General features: G+C 29.5%; 6 protein-coding genes across 11 annotated transcripts in view; 5 read left to right on the forward strand and 1 right to left on the reverse strand.

The window, feature by feature from the left end:
- Positions 1-159: 159 nt before the first annotated feature.
- On the forward strand, positions 160-1,262 carry LOC108783218 (baculoviral IAP repeat-containing protein 7-B-like). Its single transcript, XM_018551733.1, has 2 exons — positions 160-750; positions 927-1,262. Exons 1-2 carry the CDS (start codon positions 160-162, stop codon positions 1,260-1,262), a joined length of 927 nt encoding a protein of 308 aa, XP_018407235.1.
- Positions 1,263-6,849: 5,587 nt separating this feature from the next.
- On the forward strand, positions 6,850-8,600 carry LOC108783220 (death-associated inhibitor of apoptosis 1-like). The gene is made up of 4 exons (XM_018551734.1): positions 6,850-7,440; positions 7,617-7,753; positions 8,129-8,204; positions 8,457-8,600. Exons 1-4 carry the CDS (start codon positions 6,850-6,852, stop codon positions 8,598-8,600), a joined length of 948 nt encoding a protein of 315 aa, XP_018407236.1.
- A 3,753-nt stretch (positions 8,601-12,353) lies between these two features.
- On the forward strand, positions 12,354-14,713 carry Mettl3 (methyltransferase like 3). The gene is made up of 4 exons (XM_018551794.1): positions 12,354-12,745; positions 12,845-13,040; positions 13,136-13,642; positions 13,892-14,713. Exons 1-4 carry the CDS (start codon positions 12,592-12,594, stop codon positions 14,679-14,681), a joined length of 1,647 nt encoding a protein of 548 aa, XP_018407296.1. The 5' UTR covers positions 12,354-12,591; the 3' UTR covers positions 14,682-14,713.
- An 861-nt stretch (positions 14,714-15,574) lies between these two features.
- Positions 15,575-18,761, reverse strand: LOC108783260 (neuroepithelial cell-transforming gene 1 protein). Its single transcript, XM_018551790.1, has 5 exons — positions 18,562-18,761; positions 18,040-18,281; positions 16,953-17,316; positions 16,107-16,535; positions 15,575-16,015 (listed from the first exon to the last, which is right to left on the reverse strand). The coding sequence occupies exons 1-5, from the start codon at positions 18,625-18,627 to the stop codon at positions 15,575-15,577; spliced, it is 1,542 nt and encodes a 513-aa protein (XP_018407292.1). The 5' UTR covers positions 18,628-18,761.
- A 1,198-nt stretch (positions 18,762-19,959) lies between these two features.
- Positions 19,960-21,609, forward strand: LOC108783269 (RNA exonuclease 4). Of its 4 annotated transcripts, none has more exons than XM_018551801.1 (3): positions 19,960-20,034; positions 20,605-20,920; positions 20,999-21,609. In XM_018551801.1, the coding sequence occupies exons 2-3, from the start codon at positions 20,702-20,704 to the stop codon at positions 21,557-21,559; spliced, it is 780 nt and encodes a 259-aa protein (XP_018407303.1). In that variant the 5' UTR covers positions 19,960-20,034; positions 20,605-20,701; the 3' UTR covers positions 21,560-21,609. The 4 variants fall into 4 exon arrangements, with proteins under 4 accessions (XP_018407303.1, XP_018407300.1, XP_018407304.1 ...); XM_018551798.1 differs by having other exon boundaries at positions 19,988-20,034; positions 20,701-20,920; XM_018551802.1 differs by lacking the exon at positions 19,960-20,034 and adding an exon at positions 20,131-20,142 and having other exon boundaries at positions 20,701-20,920.
- A 1,464-nt stretch (positions 21,610-23,073) lies between these two features.
- Positions 23,074-25,658, forward strand: part of LOC108783242 (dimethylaniline monooxygenase [N-oxide-forming] 2) — a 4,997-nt gene continuing 2,412 nt past the window's right edge. Inside the window, exons 1-3 of one of the 3 annotated variants that reach the window (XM_018551769.1) lie at positions 23,074-23,107; positions 24,646-24,915; positions 25,299-25,437. In XM_018551769.1, coding sequence (XP_018407271.1) covers positions 24,722-24,915; positions 25,299-25,437 — 333 coding nt within the window. In that variant the 5' untranslated portion in view covers positions 23,074-23,107; positions 24,646-24,721. Of the gene's footprint in view, positions 23,108-23,351; positions 23,370-24,508; positions 24,916-25,298; positions 25,438-25,658 lie in introns of those variants that run through there. The other 2 variants (XM_018551770.1, XM_018551768.1) reach the window with 2 other exon arrangements.

Raw genomic sequence — 25,658 nt, forward strand, 5'->3', positions numbered from 1 at the left:
AGAGAGAGAGAGAGAGAGAGAGAGAGAGAGAGAGAGAGAGAGAGAGAAACAGAGAGACTGAAATAATTGATATGCATGAGGTATAATTAATATAAAATTTCCATCTGACATTTTTTTCCTTACAGCGAAAAATTTGATTTTATTTAATATCATATAAATATGTCCGTTTATCGATATGAGTCTGAACGTTTGATCAGCTTCATAGACTGGCCTTATCCTTGTCTATGGATAGAGCCAACAGATTTCGCCGCGGCTGGATTCTACTATACAGGCACGAGCGACGTCGTCAGATGCTTCGAATGTCATATAGAAGTTAGTCAGTGGAATGCGGCAGGAGGCAGTCCGAAGAATGTGCACCAACGATGTGCAAAAACTTGTAGATTTGTTCAGAATATCCAGTGTGGTAATGTACCGATCGATACGAATCCTAAAGCAATTACGATATTTGTACCGGAAGCTACACTTGAGATTCGTTTGAACAATGAAGATCAAGCAATAATCCCGCTACCGATATATCCAGAATATAAGAGTTATGTTGCCAGATTAAAATCTTTTGCCAACTGGCCTCTAACAAACATACATAATAATATAGAAAAAATGGCAGTTGCTGGTTTGTTTTATACGGGAACATACGATGTAGTAATGTGCTATCAGTGCGGTGGAGGATTACTGGCGTGGGAGCCAAACTATGATCCTTTAATAGAACATATCAAATTTTACAGATATTGTCCTTATGTGTGTTTAATTCATGTAAGCATTTAATAAAATATATTTATTGTCATTAAAATTATACAAATTATATATTTGTAATGAATATTTTTATTGAATCTAAAAGATTCATAATAAATTTTAAAAAATATGAAATATTAGGTGTTCTAAATGAAATAATATAATAATAATCAATCATAAAATGTTTTATTTTTTAGAAAAGTATCCCACCTCCAATCAAATTGTTTGAAGAATTTCAGAAACTATGTGAGGATGTTGCCAAAAGCTTTTTAAACTTAACCGATTTAAAAGTATCCGTCGACAATAAAAGTTCATATAAGAATATCGTCAAAAGGTTTTTAAACTTAACAAAATTAAAAGGATCCGTCGACGATAAAAGTTTTTGTAAAATTTGCTTTGAGAAAGACCTGGAAGTATTATTCTTGCCGTGTAGACATTTAATGGCATGTGAAAAATGTGCACAAAATGTAACAGAATGCAGTATTTGTCAGATGGTTGTTAAACTTGCTCTACGAGTGTATATCATTTGGTAGAATTAATTTATATTCTTATGACAAATAATTTATATAGATTATGCTAAACGCTTCTTATTTTTTATATTTGTAAAACTAAATGATATAACCCAGATAGCAAAGCGTGTCTCAACATAATCGTACAAATCTGTGATTGTTTAAAGTGGAGTTCCACGACTCGACATGGCTCGATGTAACTCGCTATAACTTGAAAAGCACAAAGAAAAAGGAATTTGAACTCGTGAGTTCTATTAATATTTGTTTCTCACTAAAACAAATTTAATTTTTAATTAAACATATTTGTTTAGTCAAAAACATTTTATAGTTTTAATGAAAATAATCATACATTCTTAATTTAAACTTCCATTTATTTGGATTATTCCAATGCATTTTGTTTAATTTAAAGAAACCTCTTCTCTGCTAGCCTCTACGCAACCGTGATTTTAGCCTTTTTATATCAATTTCGAAATTAATTCTATAATGATGAGTCTAAGTGAGCCAAGATCCAAGGCGAATCACAGTCAGCCATGTCGATCCTCGGGCCGTGGGATCCGCATCTTCACGAAACAACATATATCATATATTTGTCTTCAACGATTTCGAATATATTCCGACATTATTGCACCAATATGTTGGCCATAATAACGTGTATATGAGTTGTCAACAGTTTAATAGCAAAATAGTTGCATCACATTACTTTGTATTATCGGCAATAAAACATAGCGTTATATATTCTGCATATTATACTATGACAATATAAACGGCAATGATACAAATTTTGATGATGACGATTTTAAGATTTTTTTTGTTTACAAGTTGCTAACAGAGTTGCGAATTCAATTACTGAAATTCTCGTAGCAATACATTTCACAGACAACATGCGTGTCCAAAAAGGACATATAATATGTCTTAAAATTAAAAATATTTTTTAAAAAGATATTTTATAACTCGATTTTTATGACTTATTATATATCGATTTTTGTTGTCTGGGTTAACGATGTAATGTATTCAGCCAGCAACAAGACAGACACGTTAATTGCTATCTGGAAACTCGTAGGGTATTGACTATATAATTAATTATTGACTATATAAGTAAATATATAAACTCTAGAATAAGAAGATTGAGTATTAATACAATTTTAACATAAAAATTGAAAGTAAAATATGCATGTACTTCTTTTATTTTTAATAACAATAGAACATGGTTACTAAAAACCTACAAAATATTGTATTGTTCTTCAGAATCCACTTTAAATCGACTCTTTAATAAATAGAGAGAGAGATATGTGTAATAAATTTAATTAGAATAATGTGTAAAATTTGTTAGGGTCACACATTTGGCATAAAGAAATAACTTCGACTAAATCAAATGACTCAATTCATTTTGAGTTACGACGTAATCAAAGCAGTAATAATGTCTCCATTGCCGCAGATATTCAAAAGATAATCAAATGAAGTTCTAAAGATACAAAATTTGAATGTTTATCAAATTTAGATATAATTTGATGCCTTCTTTTACCTACAATGAGTATGTAGGCGTATGAGAAAACAGGAATGAATTGAAATAGAAATAGATTCAGATTTTCAAAAGTATGCATTCGTTGAAATAGATTCTTTTAAATCCAAATGAATTTTTATTTTATTTATTACACTAAATGAAACACACACACATTTCTATACCCTTCAATCTCAAAATAAAATCAGTTTTTTTTCCGTCCCTCGTAAGTACTCTTTTCAACATTTTGTGTAGGAAATGTAGTTTTTTCATCCAATTGAATTTTATTGAATTTAAAAACAGTTTTTGTTATTTAAAATACGCATCTGGAGAAATAAAGTCAGTTCTTTTAGTCTATTTTCGTTTACTAGAACACATGCTTACATTTTAATTCATTCTTATTTACCGGAATACATGCTTACATTTTAATACGTGTATATACAATAATCATATACACACATAAATACATATCTACACATAGATACTTATACAGGACTTAATAAGTAATAGATGATTATTATTCCTAGAAATACGCGTCAAAGCGAAAAATATTTTAAACAAAAATTGTTTGGTTTGAATGAGGAAAAATAATGATAAAATCAGTTTTCTATCAAGAAATCGGTTTCCCATATAATTGTCTAAAATCTTTTTTTTAATGTAATTTTAATTTTTTAAATGTAATATGATTTTTCTAGTTATTTTATATACAAAAGTATTAAGATAGAAATGGTAAAAAATTGTAATAATTTATAAAATATTTTATACTGTATTTTGTCGTAATTTGACATAAAATGTAAAATATCTTGTTTATTATTTATTTTTTGATATTCAGTAAACCATTGAAATTTTATTTATACTAATACATATTTCAAATAGTGAACACTTTTTTGTGATTCAATTGAATTTAATTGAATTGAAAAATTGCATTCCTTATTTAGAATTTTGAATTAAACAGTATTGATGGTGCATAACAAAGCTGATATTATGTTTAGATTATGAGACAAAAATGTACATTTTACATTAAGCAAGATTTATTTTAATGTTCGCGAATACGTTCTGAAAATCTGAATCTTTCAATCCATTCTTCATTACAGAATAATCATAGCTTAATATTTTCGTGCATAAAATTACGAGATGAATGAATTAATGTAAAAAAATATAATTTCTTTAAAAAATTATGTAATTTGCAATATGTAATATATATTTTTATTAAATTTTAAAATTTTTCGTGCTTACATTATATCTCCCTTAATTCAAACATTACAACTTTTATTGGGAACATTTTTTATTACTAAAAGCGTACTTTGAAAACATAATATAAGCTTTTAATATTTTATTTAAGATATTTTGCAAACGTATGTTGTATATATGCGCGCAAAGGCTCAATCAAATGTTTATGAATAAACGCGGACATATATGTCAATTACATATGTTATATAGTATATGTACTTAATATCTTACATTTGGAGTAAAACATATAATATGTGATATTTTTATTACAGAAGACCATATTTCAATTCTAAACGTATACAATATATCAAATAAGCTATATATATTTATACATATAGGAAAGGCCCCAATTATGAGATACTAAGTTTACTTTAAGTAAATGCAAGAATTTTGTAGGCAGAATTTAAAAAGCGATAGGTCATTTTGAAGAGAATTTAATAAGCTTTAAGATAGTGTTATGTAAAAATTAATTCAAATTTTATTTTATTTTTTATTTAAAGAAATGTAAAAGGTGAGCAAATCGCAAAGTCAAAAAATTTTGCTCCTAATGTGAGATACCCCGAGAAATCGATAATAAAGCACAAAGTACATCAGTATTAGAATTAAAAAAACTTTATTTGATGTTTCTAAAATACAAACGAGTACAGCCTGTGCGCGTAAATTGAGCATGTGATGCATTGTACTCGCAGGATTTGTCTTCAGTAATTGGAACGAAGTATTGCAGTAACAGACCCTCAATGTTCATTTCGGTTATTCTTTTTATTACTGTACAATAACATTTATACTTTAGCATCGATTTTCACTTGGACACAGAAGTATAGATTATTTTATATTAGAAATATCCTGGCTATCTCATATTACGAGTATCACGTCTTACAGTTTTACAATCTTCAAATCTAACTTCTTTAATTAAACACACACACACACACACACACACACACAATTCAACATATTCTATCAGTATTTTCTATCAGTACAATCTTACTCTATTACTACATGAAGAATTTATTGCCAAATAATTACTTATAAAATAATAAACAAAGATTAAAGGCTTATCGCATAATGAAACTTGAATACATTCAAATTCTAAAAATTTATTACTGTAGGCATGATGTAACAATGAATTTTCCACTAAATAGTTTTCAATCCAAGAGCAATAATTTTATGGTAAAATCAACGGATAGCATTTATTAATTTAGCAGAAACGTCGCTATCTCATATTAGGCGCCTATCTCATAATAGGGGGCTTTCCTAAATTCTGAAATATTCTAAAATTTCTAAAAGATCTGATTTCTAATGCGGTCATTATTAATTATCCAGTAATTTTTATTATCCGGTCGGATAGTCGGATATCATTCTGTAATATATCTGACTGGTATCGCCAGGTATTAATGATATCGGACTGTCCGATAGATAATAAAAAAATACTGCACAATTCGGATATTTCTCGGATATCCGGTACATTCCTCTAATTATATGTTACAACTTAGTTTGTGTTCTATGCAGAAACGGCTGCAATTATTATTCAGAATTTTGAATAAAGCAATATTTATGGTGTGCTTAAAAAATTGAACTCTTTTTTTATATTGAAAAGCATAGAAGGTGCCGGATCATGGAATCACTTTACCTAATTAAATAAAAATATATTGGAATTGAAAAGAATTAATTTTAACGTTCGCAAATGTGTATACATGTGAACATCTAAATCCATTTAAATCTATTTCACATTCGGTCTTGGTTACTGGGAATTAACTGTTACAGTTTGAAAATAAAAGGTAATGACAAGACTTATCACAATCATAACAGACAGCCATTTGACATTTTGACCGTAAAAACTGTGACAAATTGATGGAATGCGAAGGTTCGAGACACAAGACTCCGCAAGAGGATTTAAGCACCTAGAGATCCTAAAGTAAGTGTCTGTATATCGATTTGTTAAATACTAAATATATAATTGGCTCCATCATATTTTCCTGCTTAAAAGAGATAGAATGAGATAGATCATGCATCTATCTCATTCTGCTTTAAGCAGATTCTAAAGTGTATAGTGTCCAATTTCGAAGATTTCTGCTTATAAAAACCCTAATCTTTAGGGTAATACTGTACCTGTGCTCAAGATCATTCTCTCGTCAGTTTCGGCAATTATAAGCAGATTATCATCTGAGTGTGAAAATTGTCATGTTAAAGTGAATAACTTGTTTACCGTTATTCAAAATTGCATAATATAAACTAGTGTAGATATAATACATTTTTATATATCATATATAAATATGTTGTATAATAAACATAGTGTGAAAAAGGGGACAAAAATTTTAAGTTGTCTATTGTAGTGTCCTTTTCGTTACATTACATAATAGTTATTGCGTTCGTGAATATATCCGTGTATATTTTCAAAAAATTTAATAATATTAAACATTACATAGATCATATTACTGAAAATGGGTCATATCGATAGATTTTGATGTGAACAATTGTCTTTTTTCTTTTTTTCTAGAAAAATCAAGTTTAATACACATTAAACGAAATCTGATTGACTTTGAATATGCTACCCGAGTGCTTTCGAATATCGCGTATTTTATCCTTATTGTTCACCAAATGTTAAATAATAATAAGGATTAAACGAAGATTAAAAAATGATACTTATTGCAGTATCTTCGAACTCCAGTATATTGTTTCAAAGACCACGTGGTTAACATGACCCCCCCTCTCTGTCTCTCATACACATATGTACAAAAGGGTAGAAGAGAGGGAGAGAGAGAGAGAGAGAGGGAGAGAGAGAGAGAGATTGAAATAATTGATATGAATAAAGTATAATTAATATAAAATTTCTATCATTTTTTTCTTTACAGCGAAAAATTTGATTTTATCTAATATCACATAAAGATGTCCGTTTATCGATATGAGTCTGAACGTTTGAACAGCTTCGCCATAGACTGGCCTTTTCCTCGTCTATGGATACAGCCAACAGATTTCGCCGCGGCTGGATTCTACTATACAGGCACGAGCGACGTCGTCAGATGCTTCGAATGTCATCTAGAAATAAGTCAGTGGAATGCGGCAGGAGACAGTCCGAAGAATGTGCACCAACGAGGTGCAAAAACTTGTAGATTTGTTCAGAATATCCAGTGTGGTAATGTACCGATCGATACGAATCCTAAAGCAATTACGATATTTGTGCCGGAAGCTACACTTGAGCTTTGTTTGAACAATGAAGATCGAGCAGAAATCCCGCCATCGTTATATCCAGAATATAGGAGTTATGTTGCCAGATTAAAATCTTTTGCCAACTGGCCTCTAACAAAGACACATAATATAGAAAAAATGGCAGTTTCTGGTTTGTTTTATAAGGGAATAAAAGATAAAGTAATCTGCCATCAGTGCGGTGTACGATTTGAGGCGTGGGAGCCAAATGATGATCCTTTAATAGAACATATGATATTTTTCGAAGATTGTTCTTATATGTGTTTAATTCATGTAAGCATTTAATAAAATATATTTATTGTCATTAAAATTATACAATTTATATATTTGTAATGAATATTTTTATTGAATCTAAAAGATTCGTAATAAATTTTAAAAAATATGAAATATTAATTGTTCTAAATGAAATAATATAATAATAATCAATCATAAAATGTTTTATTTTTTAGAAAAGTATCCCACCTCCAATCAAATTGTTTGAAGAATTTCAGAAACTATGTGAGGATGTTGCCAAAAGCTTTTCAAACTTAACCGATTTAAAAGTATCCGTAGAAGATAAAAATTTATGTGAGAATATCGTCAAAAGGTTTTTAAACTCAAACAATTTAAAAGTATCCGTCGAGTATAAAAGTTTATGTAAAATTTGCTTTGGGAAAGACCTGGAAGTATTATTTTTGCCATGTAAACATTTAATAGCATGTGAACAATGTGCACAAAATGTAACAGAATGCCGCGTCTGTCGGATGGTTGTTGAACGTACTCTACGAGTGTATATTATGCAATAGGATTAATTAATTTTCTTATGACAAATAATTTATACAGGTTATGCTAAATATTTTTTTATTTATTATAGTTGTAAAACTATAATAAATAATACTATATAATACTATATAAATGATATAACCCAGATAGCAAAGCGTGTCTCAACATAATAATCGTACAAATCTGTGATTGCTTAAAGTGGAGTTCCACGACTCGACATTACTCGATGTAATCGCCATAACTTGAAAAGCACAAAGAAAAAGGAATTTGGACTCGTGAGTTCTATTAACATTTGTTTCTCACTGAAACAAATTTAATTGTTAATTAAACATATTTTGTTTAGTCAAAAACATTTTATAATTTTAATGAAAGTAATCACATTCTTAATTTAAACTTCCATTTAATTAGATTATTCCAATGCATTTTGTTTAATTTAAAGAAACCTCTTCTCTGCGAGCCTATACGCAACCGTGATTTTAGCATTTTTATATCAATTTCAAAACAAATTCTATAATGACGAATCTTAGCAAGCCAAGATTCAAGACGGATCACAATCAGCCATGGCGATCCTCGGGCCGTGGGATCCGCTTCTTCATGAAATAACATGCCATAGATTTGTCTTCGACGATTACGAATATACCGACATTATTGCACCAATACGTTGGACATAATAACGTGTATATATGAGTTGTCAATTAACAGTTTAATAGCAAAATAGTTGCATCACAATACTTTGTATTATTGGCAATATAACATAGCATTATATTCTGCATATTATATTATGACAATATAAATGATACAAATTTTGATGATGACGCTTTTAAGATTTTTTTTTTCTTTACAAGTTGCTAACAAAGTTACGGATTCAATTTTTGAAATTCTCGTAGCAATACGTTTCACAGACAACATGCGTGTCCAAAAAGAAGATATAATAGATCTTAAAAATATTTTTTAAAAAGATGTCTTATAACTCGATTGTTATACGATGACTTATTATATCTCGGTTTTTGTTGTCTGGATTAACGATGCAATGTATTCAGCCAACAAAAAGACAGACACGTTATAATTGGTATCTGGGAACTCGTAGGGTATTGACTATAGTAAATATAAACTAGAATAAGAAGATTAAGTATTAATACAATTTTAACATAAAAATTGAAAGTAAAATATGCATGTACTTCTTTTATTTTTAATAACGATAGAACGTGGTTACTAAAAACCTACAAAATTGTGTATTGTTCTTCAGTATCGACTTTTAAATCGACTCTTTAATAAATAGAGAGAGAGATATGTGTAATAAATGTAATTAGAATAATGTGTAAAATTTGTTAGGGTCACACATTTGGAATAAAATAATAACTTCGTCTCAATCAAATGATTCAATCCATTTTGAGTTACGACGTAATCAAAGCAGTAATAATGTCTCCATTGCCGCAGATATTCAAAAGATAATCAAATGAAGTTCTAAAGATACAGAATTTAAATGTTTATCAAATTTCTAGATAATTTGATGCCTTCTTTTACGTACAATGAGTATGTAGACATATGTTCGCAAATATTTGAATACGTGTGTATCCCAGAAAACAGGAATGAATTGAAATAGAAATAGATTCAGATTTTCCAAAATATGAACTCGTTGAAATACATTTTTTTAATCTAAATGCATTTTTATTTTATATATACAAATGAAGCTTACACTGAATGAAGCACATTTCTATACCTTTCAATCTCAAAATAAAATTAGTTTTTTTTCCGTGCCTCGTAAGTACTTTTTTCAATATTTTGTGTAGGAAATGTAGTTTTTCATTCAATTAAATTCCATTGAATCTAAAAACAGTTTTTGTTATTTAAAATACGCATCTGGAGAAATAAAGTCAGTTCTTTTAGTCTATTTTCGTTTACTAGAACACATGCTTACATTTTAATTCATTCTTATTTACCGGAATACATGCTTACATTTTAATACGTGTATATACAATAATCATATACACACATAAATACATATCTACACATAGATACTTATATAGGACTTAATAAGTAATAGATGATTATTATTCCTAGAAATACGCGTCAAAGCGAAAAATATTTTAAACAAAAATTGTTTGGTTTGAATGAGGAAAAATAATGATAAAATCAGTTTTCTATCAAGAAATCGGTTTCCCATATAATTGTCTAAAATCTTTTTTTTTTAAATAAATTTATATAATTTTTTAAACATAATATGATTTTTCTAGTTATTTTATATACAAAAGTATTAAGATAGAAATTGTAAAAAATTACAATAATTTATAAAATATTTTATACTGTATTTTGTCATAATTTGATATAAAATGTAAAATATCTTGTTTACTATTAATTTTTTTTATATTTAGTAAACAATTAAAATTTTATTTATCCGAGTACATATTTTAAATAGTGAACACTTTTTTGTGATTTAATTGAATTTAATTGGATTGAAAAATTGCATTTCTTATTTAGAATTTTGAATTAAACAGTATTCATGATGCATAGCAAATAAAGTTGATATTATGTTTAGATTATGAGACAAAAATGTATATTTTATATTAAATAAAATTTATTTTAATGTTCGCGAATACGTTCTGAAAATCTGAATCTTTCAATCCATTCTCCATTACAGAATAATCATAGCTTAATATTTTCGTGCATAAAATTACGAGATGAATGAATTAATGTAAAGAAAATATACTTTTTTAAAAAAAATTATGTAATTTGCAATATGCAATATATATTTTTATAAAATTTTAAAATTTTTCGTGCTTGTACATTATATCTCCGTTAATTCAAGCATTACAGCTTTCGTGGGGAACCTTTTTATTAGTAAAAGCGTACTTTTAAAAATAATAGATAGCTTTTAATATTTTATTTAAGATATTTTGCAAACGTATATTGTATATATGCGCGCGAAGACTCAATCAAATGTTCATGAATACACGCGGACATATATGTCAATTACTTATTTTATATAATATTCTACTTAATATCTTACATTTGGAGGAAAACATATAATATGTGATCTTTTTATTACAGAAAACCATATTTCAATTCTAAACGTATACAATATATCAAATAAACTAAATATGTTTATATACACACATATATGTAAAAATGTCAATTTTATTAATTTAAATAAATATGTACACCTGGGATTACTTTTACACTTTACTTTTACTCTCCCTATTCACCTAATATAGCACCCTGTGACTTCTACCTGTTCCTTAAAGTAAAAAATATTATGCGGGGTTTTAATTGTGGATGTTGATACCATAAAACGAGAAACGACAAAGTTCCTAAAGGGACTGCCAAAGCTAGGAAGACGTTATAGATAGCACTGCTTTTAGGAATGGAAGAAGCGTTGGATCAAGTGCATTCTGCCAAGGAGAGAGTATTTCGAGGGTGACCACATTCCTGTTACAGAATAATTTAATTTGGATTTTTGGTGAACCGAGTGCACGTTTTGTACACACCTCGTATTAAATTCAACAAAAAGTGTTTTCAATATTTTTTATTTTTTGTTCGTTTTATATAAGTAAAAGAATTTACCATACTAGAAAGTGTATGTTTTTAAAAAAAATACAAATTGTAGATTCAATTACAGTTATTGTATATTATATCATAGCATTATAGATAATAATTGTGAATTAGTGTTACATTGATTTAACAGAAACTATTTTAAAAGAAAACTTTTTGGAATAATTTTAGTATATTATACTGAACGTAAATATTTATTTTAAAATAAAAAAAATTGTAAATTGTATTAAATATTGTTTAATATTATTATATCTAATTTAATTTAAAATAAAAATTTCAAAATTTTAACATATATTCAGGACGATATATTTTTGTAATTAATTAGCGGCAATTATATTTAGAATTTAGAACTTTAAATTTAAAAATAATGTAAATAAGTACTTATTTACATTCTTTTTTTTCCTTCTGATTGATTCGATTATAAATATATTTATAATCGAATCAATCAGAAGGCTGCAGTACTAGTATTTTAAAAAAATATTACTTAGATTTTAAAAATATAAAGAACCAATTGAGAGAACACCGGCATAAGTTTGTTAATTATATTGTTATTACTTAAATTTTGTATAATCACATAGCTTATTTTGACGCTAAAATGAGCCTCAATTAAGCACCAACACGAAGTTATTTAAATATAGAAACTGATATGAGAATGAGAAATTGTATTTTATAAAATAAAAAAGAAAAATTGTATTGTGTTAAATATATTGTTCATTTGTTTATTTTTCTCAAAATATCATATTATCTATTTCGAAAATAAATTCAAGCTGTATTTCGTGCGCATTTCAAACATGACGACGCATGCGCAATGCGCATGTTGTCACAGAGCATGCTCAGAAGCTCAGATGCTCATGTTGCCGATTTTCGTTGGACAATATTTACTAAACTAACCTAAATAATCACCAATTTTAACGATTAATATCTCGTTTTACAAGACGATGAAACTTTTCTATCGGATTTGATTATTTTGTGCAAAAACGCGACGAATGAGTCTAATTTTGTTAGTATCGGACATGAGGTAGCTCAACTTGATTACTTAAATGCCTCATTTGACACTTAGCCGCTTTTTTCATATATCAAAAATTGTATTTTTACGCACAATCTACTGGAACTATGTCGGATGCTTTTGAAGAGATACAAGCAATTAAGATAAAGAGAAACAGTTATCGTGAGAAATTACAGAAGAGGAAACGTGAAAGACATGAATTGTATACTCTCACTTCTACGCCGGTTTCATCCACCCTGACAGCGGAGTCGGCGTGTCCTGGTAATAAGTGTATATTGTTGAGATTACATTAGCGTTAACATTTGTTACGTGTAATGAGAAAGAATTTGTTCTCAATTTTAATGTATATACCGGTTACAGATTCTAATGCATCTTCACGTTCAGATCACAGCGAGTATGAAAGGGACGTACTTTGTATCTTGCACGAATCCTTGCCTAATTTACCGATAACATCCGCAGACTTGATAGACCAGCTACGTAAAAACCTCAATGCTGATGTGTCTTCTTCAGATATCCACAAAATTCTGGAGAAGCTAGCTGCACAAGATATCGTCAAGTTAGTATAATGAGAACCACATAACATTCTATGATACTATTTTATTAGTGCATGATACATTTAATATATAAGAAATACTTTATGCATATTTTTAGGATCAAAGAAGTCACAGAAAATGGAGTATTTGGATATACAGTATTGTCGGTAACAGAATCTCAATCATCGTGTCAGTCTCAGTCTGATGATACAGAGAACACCGAAAGTATAGAGATGTCTATGTCTGAATTAAATGACCATGTGCCTCCAGAGAAACAAGCGAAAGTGGACAAGAAAAATACCGAGGATATCATGTCTCTAATTTCGATGCCGACAATTCGAGAAAAGGAGAGCAAGAAGGTCGGTGAACAGATCCTGGATTTACTGTCAAAGCAGACTTCCAAAGAGAAATCACTGGCGGAACGATTTCGCTCTCAGGGAGGAGCTCAAGTTATGGAATTCTGTCCACATGGTACAAAAGTAGATTGTATGAAATTGAACGGTGGTCCAGGATTTGCAGAAAAATGCAAAAAGCTACATTTTAAGAAGATCATACAAAGTCACACAGATGAATCCTTGGGAGACTGTAGTTTTCTCAATACCTGCTTCCACATGGACACATGCAAGTAAGGATGTAAAAAAAACTGCCATTTTTCAGTGCACAGTTAAATTAATTTCTTGATACAATTAGTTGTAATTCACAAATTGAGTTAATCCATAAAAATGTTTTAAATAAATCATATATATATATATATATAAAATATATATTCAGCTTTCACTTTCTTTTAAAGGTACGGTTTGATGCAGTGCTAAATTGCATCTTAAATAAAAAAAAATTTAGAACTAAAGGTATCAATTCTTTTTATTTTGTGCAGATATGTTCATTATGAGGTGGATGGTCCTACAGCACAACCAAAAGAAATCAATGACTCCGATAGTCCGAGCAATACTATATCTAACAAGACGTTGAATTTGGATAGCAAAAACGGTAGCAGTAGCAGTAGCAACGCAGGTAGCGAGTTGACTCTATACCCACCACAGTGGATCCAGTGTGATTTGCGATATCTCGACATGACTGTTCTTGGCAAGTTTGCTGTGATTATGGCCGATCCACCATGGGATATTCATATGGAGTTACCTTACGGCACTATGTCAGACGATGAGATGAGACAGTTGGGTATCCCAGCACTCCAGGATGAAGGACTCTTGTTCCTTTGGGTGACTGGCAGAGCCATGGAGCTGGGAAGAGAGTGTCTACAGCTATGGGGTTATGAGAGGGTCGATGAAATCATTTGGGTAAAGACCAATCAGTTGCAAAGGATAATACGGACTGGTAGGACAGGTCATTGGCTGAATCATGGCAAAGAACATTGTCTGGTCGGCATGAAGGGTAATCCTCGTATCAATCGAGGATTGGACAGTGATGTGATTGTCGCCGAGGTTCGTGCTACTAGCCATAAACCTGACGAGATCTATGGTATCATCGAGCGAATGAGTCCTGGTACCAGGAAAATTGAATTGTTTGGTCGACCACACAATGTACAGCCTAACTGGATTACATTAGGCAACCAGGTGGATGGTGTTCATCTAATTGATCCACAACTTATTAAAGCGTTTAAAAAACGTTATCCCGATGGAAACTCAATGAAGCCTACCAAGCCATAAGATTTCCTCGTCCAATAAAAGATTAAATGGAGATTAATGATGTAATTAAATTTCCAAAGAATTTTAAATGTTAAGTAACCATTTTAAGAAAATTTAGATCAAGTTTTTTAAAAATATGGTATATATTTCTTTGCCACTATCAAATACAGTGCTTAAATTTGCTAAGTATCCATCGTGTTTTTTACATTTTTTTTAAGAGTTCGATAAATCGATTAAAATTTTTTATAAATAGATGTCACATTTGTCAATATAAATTAAAGCCACTTGACGTTTTGTTAGTTTATTGCAAAATAATGTATATATATATATATCCCATTTACCTTTTAAATATATGCTAATACAAAATGAACGCATATAACTGTAAATATAAAAGACTGATTTCCCGTGAATATTTTGAGATAAATGATAATATTTGTACATATATATTACATTGTTTTTTGCCATGCTTTATTTAGCATGATATACATGTGAGCTCTTCCTTAATAAAATTATCAGTATCAATGGATCCCGAACAGCTAAAATCAACTTGTCTGAGCTTTTTAACTTGTAATGTAATTTTCTAACTTTATAAATGAAGTTTTTAATTTATAAGTTAATCCATTTTAGCATAAGATTGCAGATTGTAAGTACAATGTGTTACTGCTTCTTGTATAAATACAAATTTTTTAATTTAATCTTTTCAAATTTATATCACCGTTGTGTTGAAATGCATAATACATTGTTATTTTGAAAATTTCTAGTTATTATTGACAATTTTTAAGTATAAAATAAATCACTTAAAAAATTGCAACGTAAATAAAAATATGTAATTATCGTATATATTAACTTATCATTTTTGTATAATACATCCATTTTTCTCATTGAAGAGATAAAAGCTGACGAATGAGTTTTTACTATATATAGCCAATACTGTTGCGTTTTTGCTTTAATAGACTCTTCCTTATAGAAAAGGAAAATATATTGTCATTTATATTACTTGTGGAAGTTCTCCTGGATATCGACGTTCTCGTGACACAATTATTCGTTTCTGTCGTTAACTCAGTGTTGTCCAACAAGTTTTCCTTATCGTCAGTATTAAACACTTTGTCTGGAATGCATATTCTAGAGTGTATCTTGTTGAACGAATCAACCCAGTGTCTTTTTTTGTGTCCGTCTTCCATTATGAAAGAAAATTCTGCAATCTTGAAGCAAATTTCCGCGATATTTTTATCCTCCACTTGCACACACATCTGTTCCTTGGGTATGACAGGAAATGATGCATTGTATTTTTTGTTAACGCGCCGCGTAGGGCGAGTTATTACGAAACAAGTGTCGAAAAGAAAACAATAATATTTCTGCAAACAGATAATAACTTGTGTAAAAAATCTATTGAAATAAAATTAATATGTGTGTTATCTCTTGTATTGAAATTAAAATTAAACTTACTATTCCACGTGTATCCTTAAGCTGACCCTCCGTAATCAATTCTGTGGCGTTGGCGATGCATTTTTCAGGATCGTGCTCAATCTTGGCGTTTATTTTTGATTGAGCAAGTTTGCACTCGGCATTGCCCATAATAAGATCGATATCCTTCAGCAAATCGGAGAATACGTTATTCGCCTTTTTCAATGGTAAATGATCTGTGTCAGCAGCAGGCGTATATTTTAAAATCTCCTTTATTAACAACGGATATTTCACGATCCTTGAACGTGGCACATCCAGATAGGTCCACAGGTCGACGGAATGTGGTGATTCTAGACGTTTTTTTAAGAACGACTGGAACCTCTTATTGGTAAATCTCTTCTCCTCCAGTAAATGCCTCGCCCAAACTAATGTTCTGCACCTTTCCAAATATGGTTTCTTTAATGTTGATAGCTGTGAACACAAAATTAATGTACACATAATGCACATAGTGAGATACCATGTCTCTGTATGAGAGCGATGAACTTGTAATTGATGAGTCTTGGATATTTGATCTCTTATTCTGTAATCCATGTAAGTGAAGGATATATGAAAGGAGATCGTGATAGAAATCTTATAAGCTTTTTTAATTAGCAAATGAAAGCTATATGAAAAGCTTGAGCTCATTTCTACTAATATATTTTAACTTTAATCTTCCTAAGAATTATAAAAAGGTGAAGAATAAGTTGATTAAATTTGATTTACATTACATGGAAACAGGCATATTGTTGTAATCTTTCAAGAAGATAAAATTTACTAAGATCTATCCTACTATTGTAAATTCATTGATGATGCATAGGAAAATGTATTGATAAAAGAAAATTAACTAACCCAATTTAATAGCGTTGGTCCTACAGTCTTTGTGAATCCATATCTATCCCGTAATTTGAACAATTCATCTCTCAAGTTGCTGTGTATTTTAATGAGATTTATGAGGTCACCAAAGAGTGTGGATAACTCTTCGGATGTAAAGATTTCAGTAGCTGACATCGGTTCGTAGTAATAGTTTCTTAGCATGTAGAGCTCATTAAGTAAAACATTTTCGCCACAGTATAACTCATAAATGGCCTCTTGCCGTCTGATCTCACTTCGACTTAATACGCTGTTCAATCGCTCGTCGCCGCGTGGCTGAGCAATGTCTGACATCCAGCTCCTGATTGTCAAACTGTTACAGCTCTCAGTAGTATTATTCAATCTGAAATTAAGACATAGTTTATTTTAAAAACAGAGAACTTTCTTCTTAAGTTAAAACATTTAATAGCAAATTCGATCATTTGCTCTATATTAGATTAATGCATTCTAAAAGCTGCTGTATATAAAATAACATTAAATATAAAAGCATATATATATATATATTTTTTTTAAATAATTAAATATTGAATAAAGATTTTGTCATGTTTAACAGAATATATTGCATCAAAATAAAAGCATCATATGTGTACAAAAAAACATTAAAAAAATTATTTTTAAGGAAATAATGTTAAAGAAACTAAAGTTTTCATGTTAGAAAATTAAAACTTTTTGCAAGTTTTTCTGAGTATATAATAAATCTACAAGTCAAAAAAAATTTCTTATTTTGTCCAGTTTGTACTTTCCTATATTTAAAAATTACCAAACTTACACAGAAAACTCAAATAACTTTTTGAGAATAGATTTAAAGATTAAAAATCTATCTTTTAATTTCAACGTCATTTTAATCAAATTGCTTGAATTTTGAGGTTCGTAAAAACTATCAACTTTTATTTTAACACTTAATAAATGTATTATTGTATTGCCAAAGTTGATTATATTATTCATTTTATTATTCATTCCTTTGCATTCAGATACTTTAGATAAGCAGCTTTTATATATAACATGCACTAATCCAGTATAGAACAAGTAATTGAATTCACCATAAAGTTCACCCTTAAACAATTACTTTTTACGTAACGTTCTTGTGTCTGCTTCATCTTCAATGATAGACAGATCCGAGGAGTTTGGTTGGATCGTGAAGGATCTGTGCAGAGTGTTTCCTGATTTACTTGCTGTAGAGGAGGAAAATATGCTACTCGCAACCTCTGTGATTCTGCGACGTTTCTTCTTTTTGCCCATGTCAGAATCCATAGATATATCCATCGAGCTGACGCTTATCGCATCGCTCTTCAGCCGTTTTCTCGGTCTCTGTAGCAAAATTTAAGCGTTTAGACGTCAAGAATAATGCCAATGACAACACAATCGCATTATCGTCTGCCAATTTGAATAGAACGGTAATAAACACCTGTACCGCGACGTGTACGTAAAACCGGTGTCATGCTAATCGCGACGATTGAAAAATTGAAGAAGAAAACATGCAGTCCCGTTGACATTAATGACATTGATATTCGAATGTCGGTTACATTCCCAGCCGGTTGCCGGAAGGCGTCGTTTCGCGAAACACCGTGGAACAAATCGATGTACTCACCAGCCAAAATCTTTTTCGTGGTTCCTGGAATGTATCCTTGATCGTTGTGTTACACTCATCATCCATGATGTGTCAAATTGTCTAGAAAAAAGGAGAAAACTCAAAATTTCACAGTACAACTCCTTGGAACTGCATGCACTATTTGATTTCATGAATTGACCGGGCGGTTATAGCAGTAGCGGCTACTCTACACTCCATGCTTGTGCACCTACACCTCTTTATTATTATTACCGTCATTTGTAAAAATAAATATGTTAGAAAATTAATCTAATATTATCGTAGTGACACAAAATTAATATCGTTTTTTTTTTAATTATTATAATACGATTTTCTCACATTAGATACAGAAACATTTCGGATTTGTTTTCTGTGATTGATCTTTCTATATATTTTTATTCTCTCTCTCTCTCTCTCTTTCTTTCCCATGTCTAATTGTATACTCTATCTCATTTTAGGTGCAGAAAGTATATAATATAGTACAGATTACTTGTAATTCAAAATATTTTTTCTACTTGCAGCTTTTCATAATTTCCCCATTTGAGCTTTTCTTTCTTTTCTCTGACAACTGTAGTGAATAGAACGTTTAATTTCTCTTTGAATACAGAGTGTATACGATAAAGAACAATTTGTAATTATGTATCAAAGTCCAGTCTATACTATAGCTCAAATTCTTATTGTACTAAATTTTTATTTTTTAACATATTCGAATCGTTGATATGACATTATATGATTATGTTATTTGAATATTTTACATTAAATTAATATAATGTCAACATTTCTTGTGCCAGAATAACATATATACATATATATCTATGTGTATAGAATTCTAATTAAGATAAAAAATATATTAATATATAAAAATATTAATTTGACATATCAATGTTAATTGAAAAAATGTATTCCCAGGTTGCTTACAAAATTATGTATTAGATTATATGTATTAATTGTGTGTATGATGTGTGTGTGTGTGTGTGTGTGTGTGTTACTTTCTATTTATATTATATTCAACTTGTGTTAAATTATTATAATTTAAGTGGCTGTTTAATTAAGACACGCGAAATGTGTTGAATTTAATACGAACTTTTTAAATATTTAGTCAGTTATTTTTTTTATCATAAATGTTCTTAAGTTTTAATACAGCTTTGTGATTGGCTGTGACATCTTGACCATTGACTATACTTGAGAATCTAATCTAATCTAATCTTGAGATGGCTTTATAAATACAAGAATCGATTATCATTATGTGAATACCGGCTGACGTTACGTTTAAATTTCACAATCTAATTGTAAAAGTTTGCTCTTGCTCTCCAATCAATTGGTGAATATTCAGTTATTATTTTTCAAAATTCAGTAATAAGTACACCTACACCTCGTACTTACACGGTCGCGAAACTTGGCGTTGCCGGCCAGTGTTGGCCAGTGTGAAATGTTTGTAATAATCTTCCTATGTTTTGTTGTTTGGATGCTAATCAGGTAAGAATTTTTCAGTTCGCCATCATCATCGCGATTGTGGAATACTTTTAAAGATTTATTTTGAAGATAAAATGTAACAAAGAGCGTTTTCGATTCACGTTCTAAAAGGTTAGAAAATGTGCTAATACCGACTATAACCTGTGACAATTCATTGATAATTGCATTAACCAATCATAATCGAGTATTTTGCTAAGTTAGGTTTTGAATGTATGGTTCTGTTCTCGACATTCCAAGATAAACGTTGGAATGCATTACATTTATTTCGAAAGATTGAGAGATTCAAAATAAGTTAGTAAACAAAGTAATAAATTATTTGTGTTACTGACAGTATTGTTAATAATATTATAAAATCATTTTCTGTCTGTTAATTTTATGTGCAATTTTAATCAACAATGTTACATATTGTTCTACTTAATTGTTATATTATTCATAAGTGTTATAATAAGAAATGTTAACATTTTTTTTCAGTTAAGAGTTGTATTGTTATTAATTATACATGTATTACTTTATGGAAATTTAAATACACTAGATATTATATATGTATACAAAAATATAGTTTTTAAATTATAGGTTAGGTCTAAAATAGAGGCTGTAATTTATTACTATTAATGCTTATTGGAGAAAGAAGAAGTTAACAAGAATGAAATAATTCCTTTCTTTTTCAAGAATGGATAATATGTTAACCAACACAGACAAGAAAAAGAGAAACAAAGCGACAAGACAGCTTGTTCCAAGTACTGAACGTAAGACATCTGGATGTAATTGGGAAACGTACAAAAATTTGTTCTCTAAGACGAAGACGGAAGAAAACACTGGAGAAAAAATCATTTCACAGAATAACAGACGTCCAAAGTTTAAAAAAGTACACACTACTCCATTTTGTATGGTAAATATATTTATAGTATTGAACATATAAATGTTTATTGATTAGCAATTTGTTAACATATATCTGTGCCAAGTGCAGGATTCACAAGGACAAAACAGTAAGCAAGATGTCGTGAAAAATAAAGAGAACAAGACTTTGACGAAGCAGCTCGCCATGGACTGCGAAATGGTTGGAATCGGTAATGGCACGGAGAGTATGATAGCTCGAGTGTCAATTGTAAATAAATACGGCGATTGCATTTATGACAAATATGTTAAACCAAGAGAAAAGGTCGTAGATTACCGAACGGCAATTAGCGGCGTTCGACCAGAGCATTTGCAAGATGGAGAAAGCTTCAATATTGTACAGAAGGAAGTAGCAGATATATTGAAGGGTCATATTTTAGTGGGTCACGCATTAAAACATGATCTCAATGTACTCTACCTGTCACATCCTAGAAGATATTGGCGAGATACTTCGAGATACAAACCCTTCCGTCAGGTATCAAAAGGAAACACTCCCAGTTTAAAAAAGCTCGCCTATGAATTATTAGGTAGAGAGATACAAGTAGGTGAACACAGTTCTGTGGAAGATGCAAGGGCAGCGATGCAATTGTACATGTTATACAAAAATAAGTGGGAGTCGGAAAGAAAACATTAACGAGTGGATCTTTATAATATGGTATACTCAGAAAAAAGACATAGAGTGATAGCAACCATAAAGGTGACAAATTTTACATAAATTAATATTCGTATTTAATAAACTTTTTGATGGTTATTGTCATTAATTTATTTAATTATATAAATTCTCTTTATGTAAAATTATATATGTTAATTCTACATATATACATAAAACTATATTAATACTTTGTTAGAATTTATATAGTTCGTAATGTGAACTTAGGTAACAGAAGTTTGTGGTAACTTAACTGAAAATTATGTTACATTAATCTTAAATGTAATGAACATATGCATTAAATTTCTTGTAAATCCCCATAAAATTTTTGTAAAAAGTACATTAGATTTCATCAAATTTTATGAAAAGTACATTAAATTTCACGAAATTTTATAAAAAAAGTACATTAAATTTCATGTACATGTATACAAATATTTTTTCAGTTAAATATATTAAATTTAATGTAACACATCATGAAATTTACTTTATGTGTATATATATATATATATGTATGTATAAATATTAACCTTATACATTATGTATGTATATATAATATCCTATGTGTATATATATCATATATAGTATATAACTTAAGAGTACATTGATTAAATTTCATGATATCTTTAACATGTGTATATATATTCAACTATATGTATATAAATTCTACATATGAAACATATAATTGTTATCTTTATAGTTGCTAGGAAGATCTTTCACAAGTCTTTCACAAGTTGTCTTGTCTATCTAATAAATAGACAATATCATGCTTGTGAAACTCCAAGAACAATATAGTGTAACCTCTGCCATTTGTACTTGATGATAAATGATTGTACAATCATAGGTCTATGATCATATTTGACTATAAGCGGATATATTTAATAAGCTGTAATAATATAAATGTTTTACATAATAAAAAATATATATATATATTTTACTGTAAGAGGTAAGCATTTTTTTATATCACATATTTAATATATATTAAATCAGTTATTGTTTATTCTTTTGATATTATTTCCTCTTTATAAACATCGCAGATTTTTGAGGAATAAACGATTTTTTTGAATTAAAATCAACATCGGCCATTGTGTACTACGGAATAGTAAAATGTGCATAAAAGAAAAGATTGAAGGTTTTCGCATTTATTTGGTAAACACGCGGGATATGACCTTATCGGTATCAGCCTTGTACTTCCCTCTCTTTAATTAGTATAATATTCCACTTGGTCATTTTGATTTTCGCTTTGGCTGTGACACATGTATCTTACATTCTACTGGATTTCGTTTTGATACTAACGCTTTATGTTTTTCTATTGGTGAGTAATTATAACTACTGAATTATACGTTATCAAAATTTTATCTTTTAATTTCGTAATGATTAACACATCACGACGTTAATCTTGTCTTATCATATTATTGTCAAGCGCGTTCTATTTGAGCATATGTGATACTTGTTATTTAACAAGCTAGTTGTCTTCAGAGAATTTGATTCGCATCTTCAAGATTCGACCAACGTTAGTGAAAAGTTGTAACTGTGGTAAATTTAAATTGAGAAAATAATGTATGAATATTTTAACTCTTTAATATGTGATAAAAATGAACAGATAAAACGAGTGTTCGAATCTTGCTTGAACCTGTCGCACCTTTCACAAATCTAGCTAGTTTACTTGAAGCCGTAAATAGTCGCCGTTGTGATCGATTTGTGATTTCAACAGGAAAAGTTATATAAGCGGATGCACGCTCTCATTCACAGATCTTTTATTAATCTCTCATTAATTATTGAGAAAAATAGCAAAACGGTAGAGAATTTTTTTTGTTCAGTTTAATTTTATTTGCCTATATAAGAAGTGATACAATTATTTCCAGACACTATATAAGTTTAATCGCAATTGTTTATAAAAATATATTATCAGTACTGCTGTATCAGTGAATGTTTTATGACTACGATTAATATTGCAATAAAAACGAATATAAGATAACTTATTAATATTCCAATTGAAATAAATATGTAGAAGATAATGGTTTCTCGTATAAATTTAAACAAATGATAACTTATCATTCTTGACCAATAACACATTTAGCTACTGTTAGCTTACATGCAAAGAATTGGGAGCATTACTTTATAAAACGTATATTATTATTATTCGTGTTACACTTTTAAAAACTTAACTTATTATTACCGTATTTAGAAGGTGGCTAGTATACATATTTTTAGAAATTTACATTGTAATTCGCAAACGTAAATTTTATTAAAAACTTCCCCAAATAACATAAAGTCTAAAATTATGACATAAAACGACTTTAAATCGTCTTTTGAGCGCAAAAAATATCTTATGACCCGATTTTAGACATTTTGTTGTCTGGATCTATTACAGATATTGTTTTTAAACATTAATGTTGTTATTAAAAGTATATTTCAAAATTGATTCATGTTATATAGTATCTACGTATATGTACTACAAATTTTTAGTATTGGCTGTGACTATTAGAATACAACCTAAATATAATAAAGTACAAGAGAGACGTATTAAAATTTTTATTTAAAAACAAAATATTGCTTTCTAACAAAAAATAATGTAATTTATTGAATAGGCATATATGTACACGCGTAAAGATAATAGGAAACTAAGTAATAATAAAAGTAAAACTGTATTCGTTACTGTAAAGCTGTAACGATGTTATTGTTGTAGATAGAAAAAAGGAACAATTGTTACCGAAAAAATTAACATTATAAATACATATATAAATTACATTATAAATTACATATATAAAAATATAGAAAGCAATGGGATATTATATAATTGCGTCTCTCATAAACCAAGCTTATTAATTCTATTTTTTTTTTAATTTCTTAAATTTGATTGGCACATGATTATAATTTCCTCCGCATTTCATTTTATATGATTAATTACCTTGACTTCTGAAAGATTCCAATTATTCCTCCAATTGTTATTAAAGAAAATTTGCCTCTGCATCGACTAAGAATGGTAGAAGCAAGATGCAGTAGGTCTAAGATATCCGTGTATTTCAAAGTGAATATTATATCATAATTATACTTTATTAACTACGAAATAGCTTGCTGATATAGCTGGAAGTACCAACGAGGATTTCTCGCTTCTACGAAGCTTAAATACCCAACGACTGCGCAATCATGAAAATCGCCGTGATCGGCGCCGGAGGCGCGGGACTTGCTGCACTCCGGCATTGCGTTTCCGGTACTTACGGCGATCAGGTGGTATGCTACGAAAAAACAGACCAAATCGGCGGGACCTGGGTCTATCGAGAGCAAACTGGTTTCGATAGATACGGTTTACCGATTCACACTAGCATGTACAAGAGCCTCAGGTACGGCGCGTATTTCTTGCAGCGAACTTTTATTTTTCCTCATAAAAATTCAACTTGAAGTTGTAATAATCAGTTATCCGTTTTGAGTAATTAAATTAGCCAGTATTGAACTAAATTTTTGTAAAGGTTTCTCAACAATTCTCAATTCTGCATAAAGATTCTGCACGTAATATCAATTTAAATTGCGATTAATATTCTAATTTAAAATTTAACGTTAGTCTTAGTTTTATATTTTGCATTTTGTTACGAAAAGTTAATTTTTCCATGAGTATTTTCACAGAAATGAATTCTCGATGATGAATTTCATCCCGGCATATGTATTATAAATATTTAATCCATTGCAAATTATACAATAACGTCTAAAATTAATTTATCTATTTTAGAGCTAATTTACCGAAGGAAGTAATGGGCTATCCAGATTTTCTGATACCAGATGGACCCGTGAGCTATCTGACGCGCACGCAGATGCTGGATTTCTTGAATTCATACTGTGATCATTTTAAGCTACGTCCTTATATTCGGGTGGGTGCAAAGATAGAGGAAAATGGCAACGCGAAGTGCTTGTATCAAATATGACTGCATTTCATCTGAATTATTATTAAACATGAATTTAAATGCACTATTTAATACTATTATTAGTACATTATTATTATATATTAATATAATATAGTAATATTATTTTAATTATTTATTTATAGTATAATATTATTGAATATAGCGTATTGTATAACTAATAATACATA

The sequence above is a fragment of the Cyphomyrmex costatus genome, unplaced genomic scaffold (genome assembly GCF_001594065.2).
Source record: "Cyphomyrmex costatus isolate MS0001 unplaced genomic scaffold, Ccosl1.0 scaffold146, whole genome shotgun sequence".
In the NCBI taxonomy this organism is placed as follows: Eukaryota; Metazoa; Arthropoda; class Insecta; order Hymenoptera; family Formicidae; genus Cyphomyrmex; species Cyphomyrmex costatus.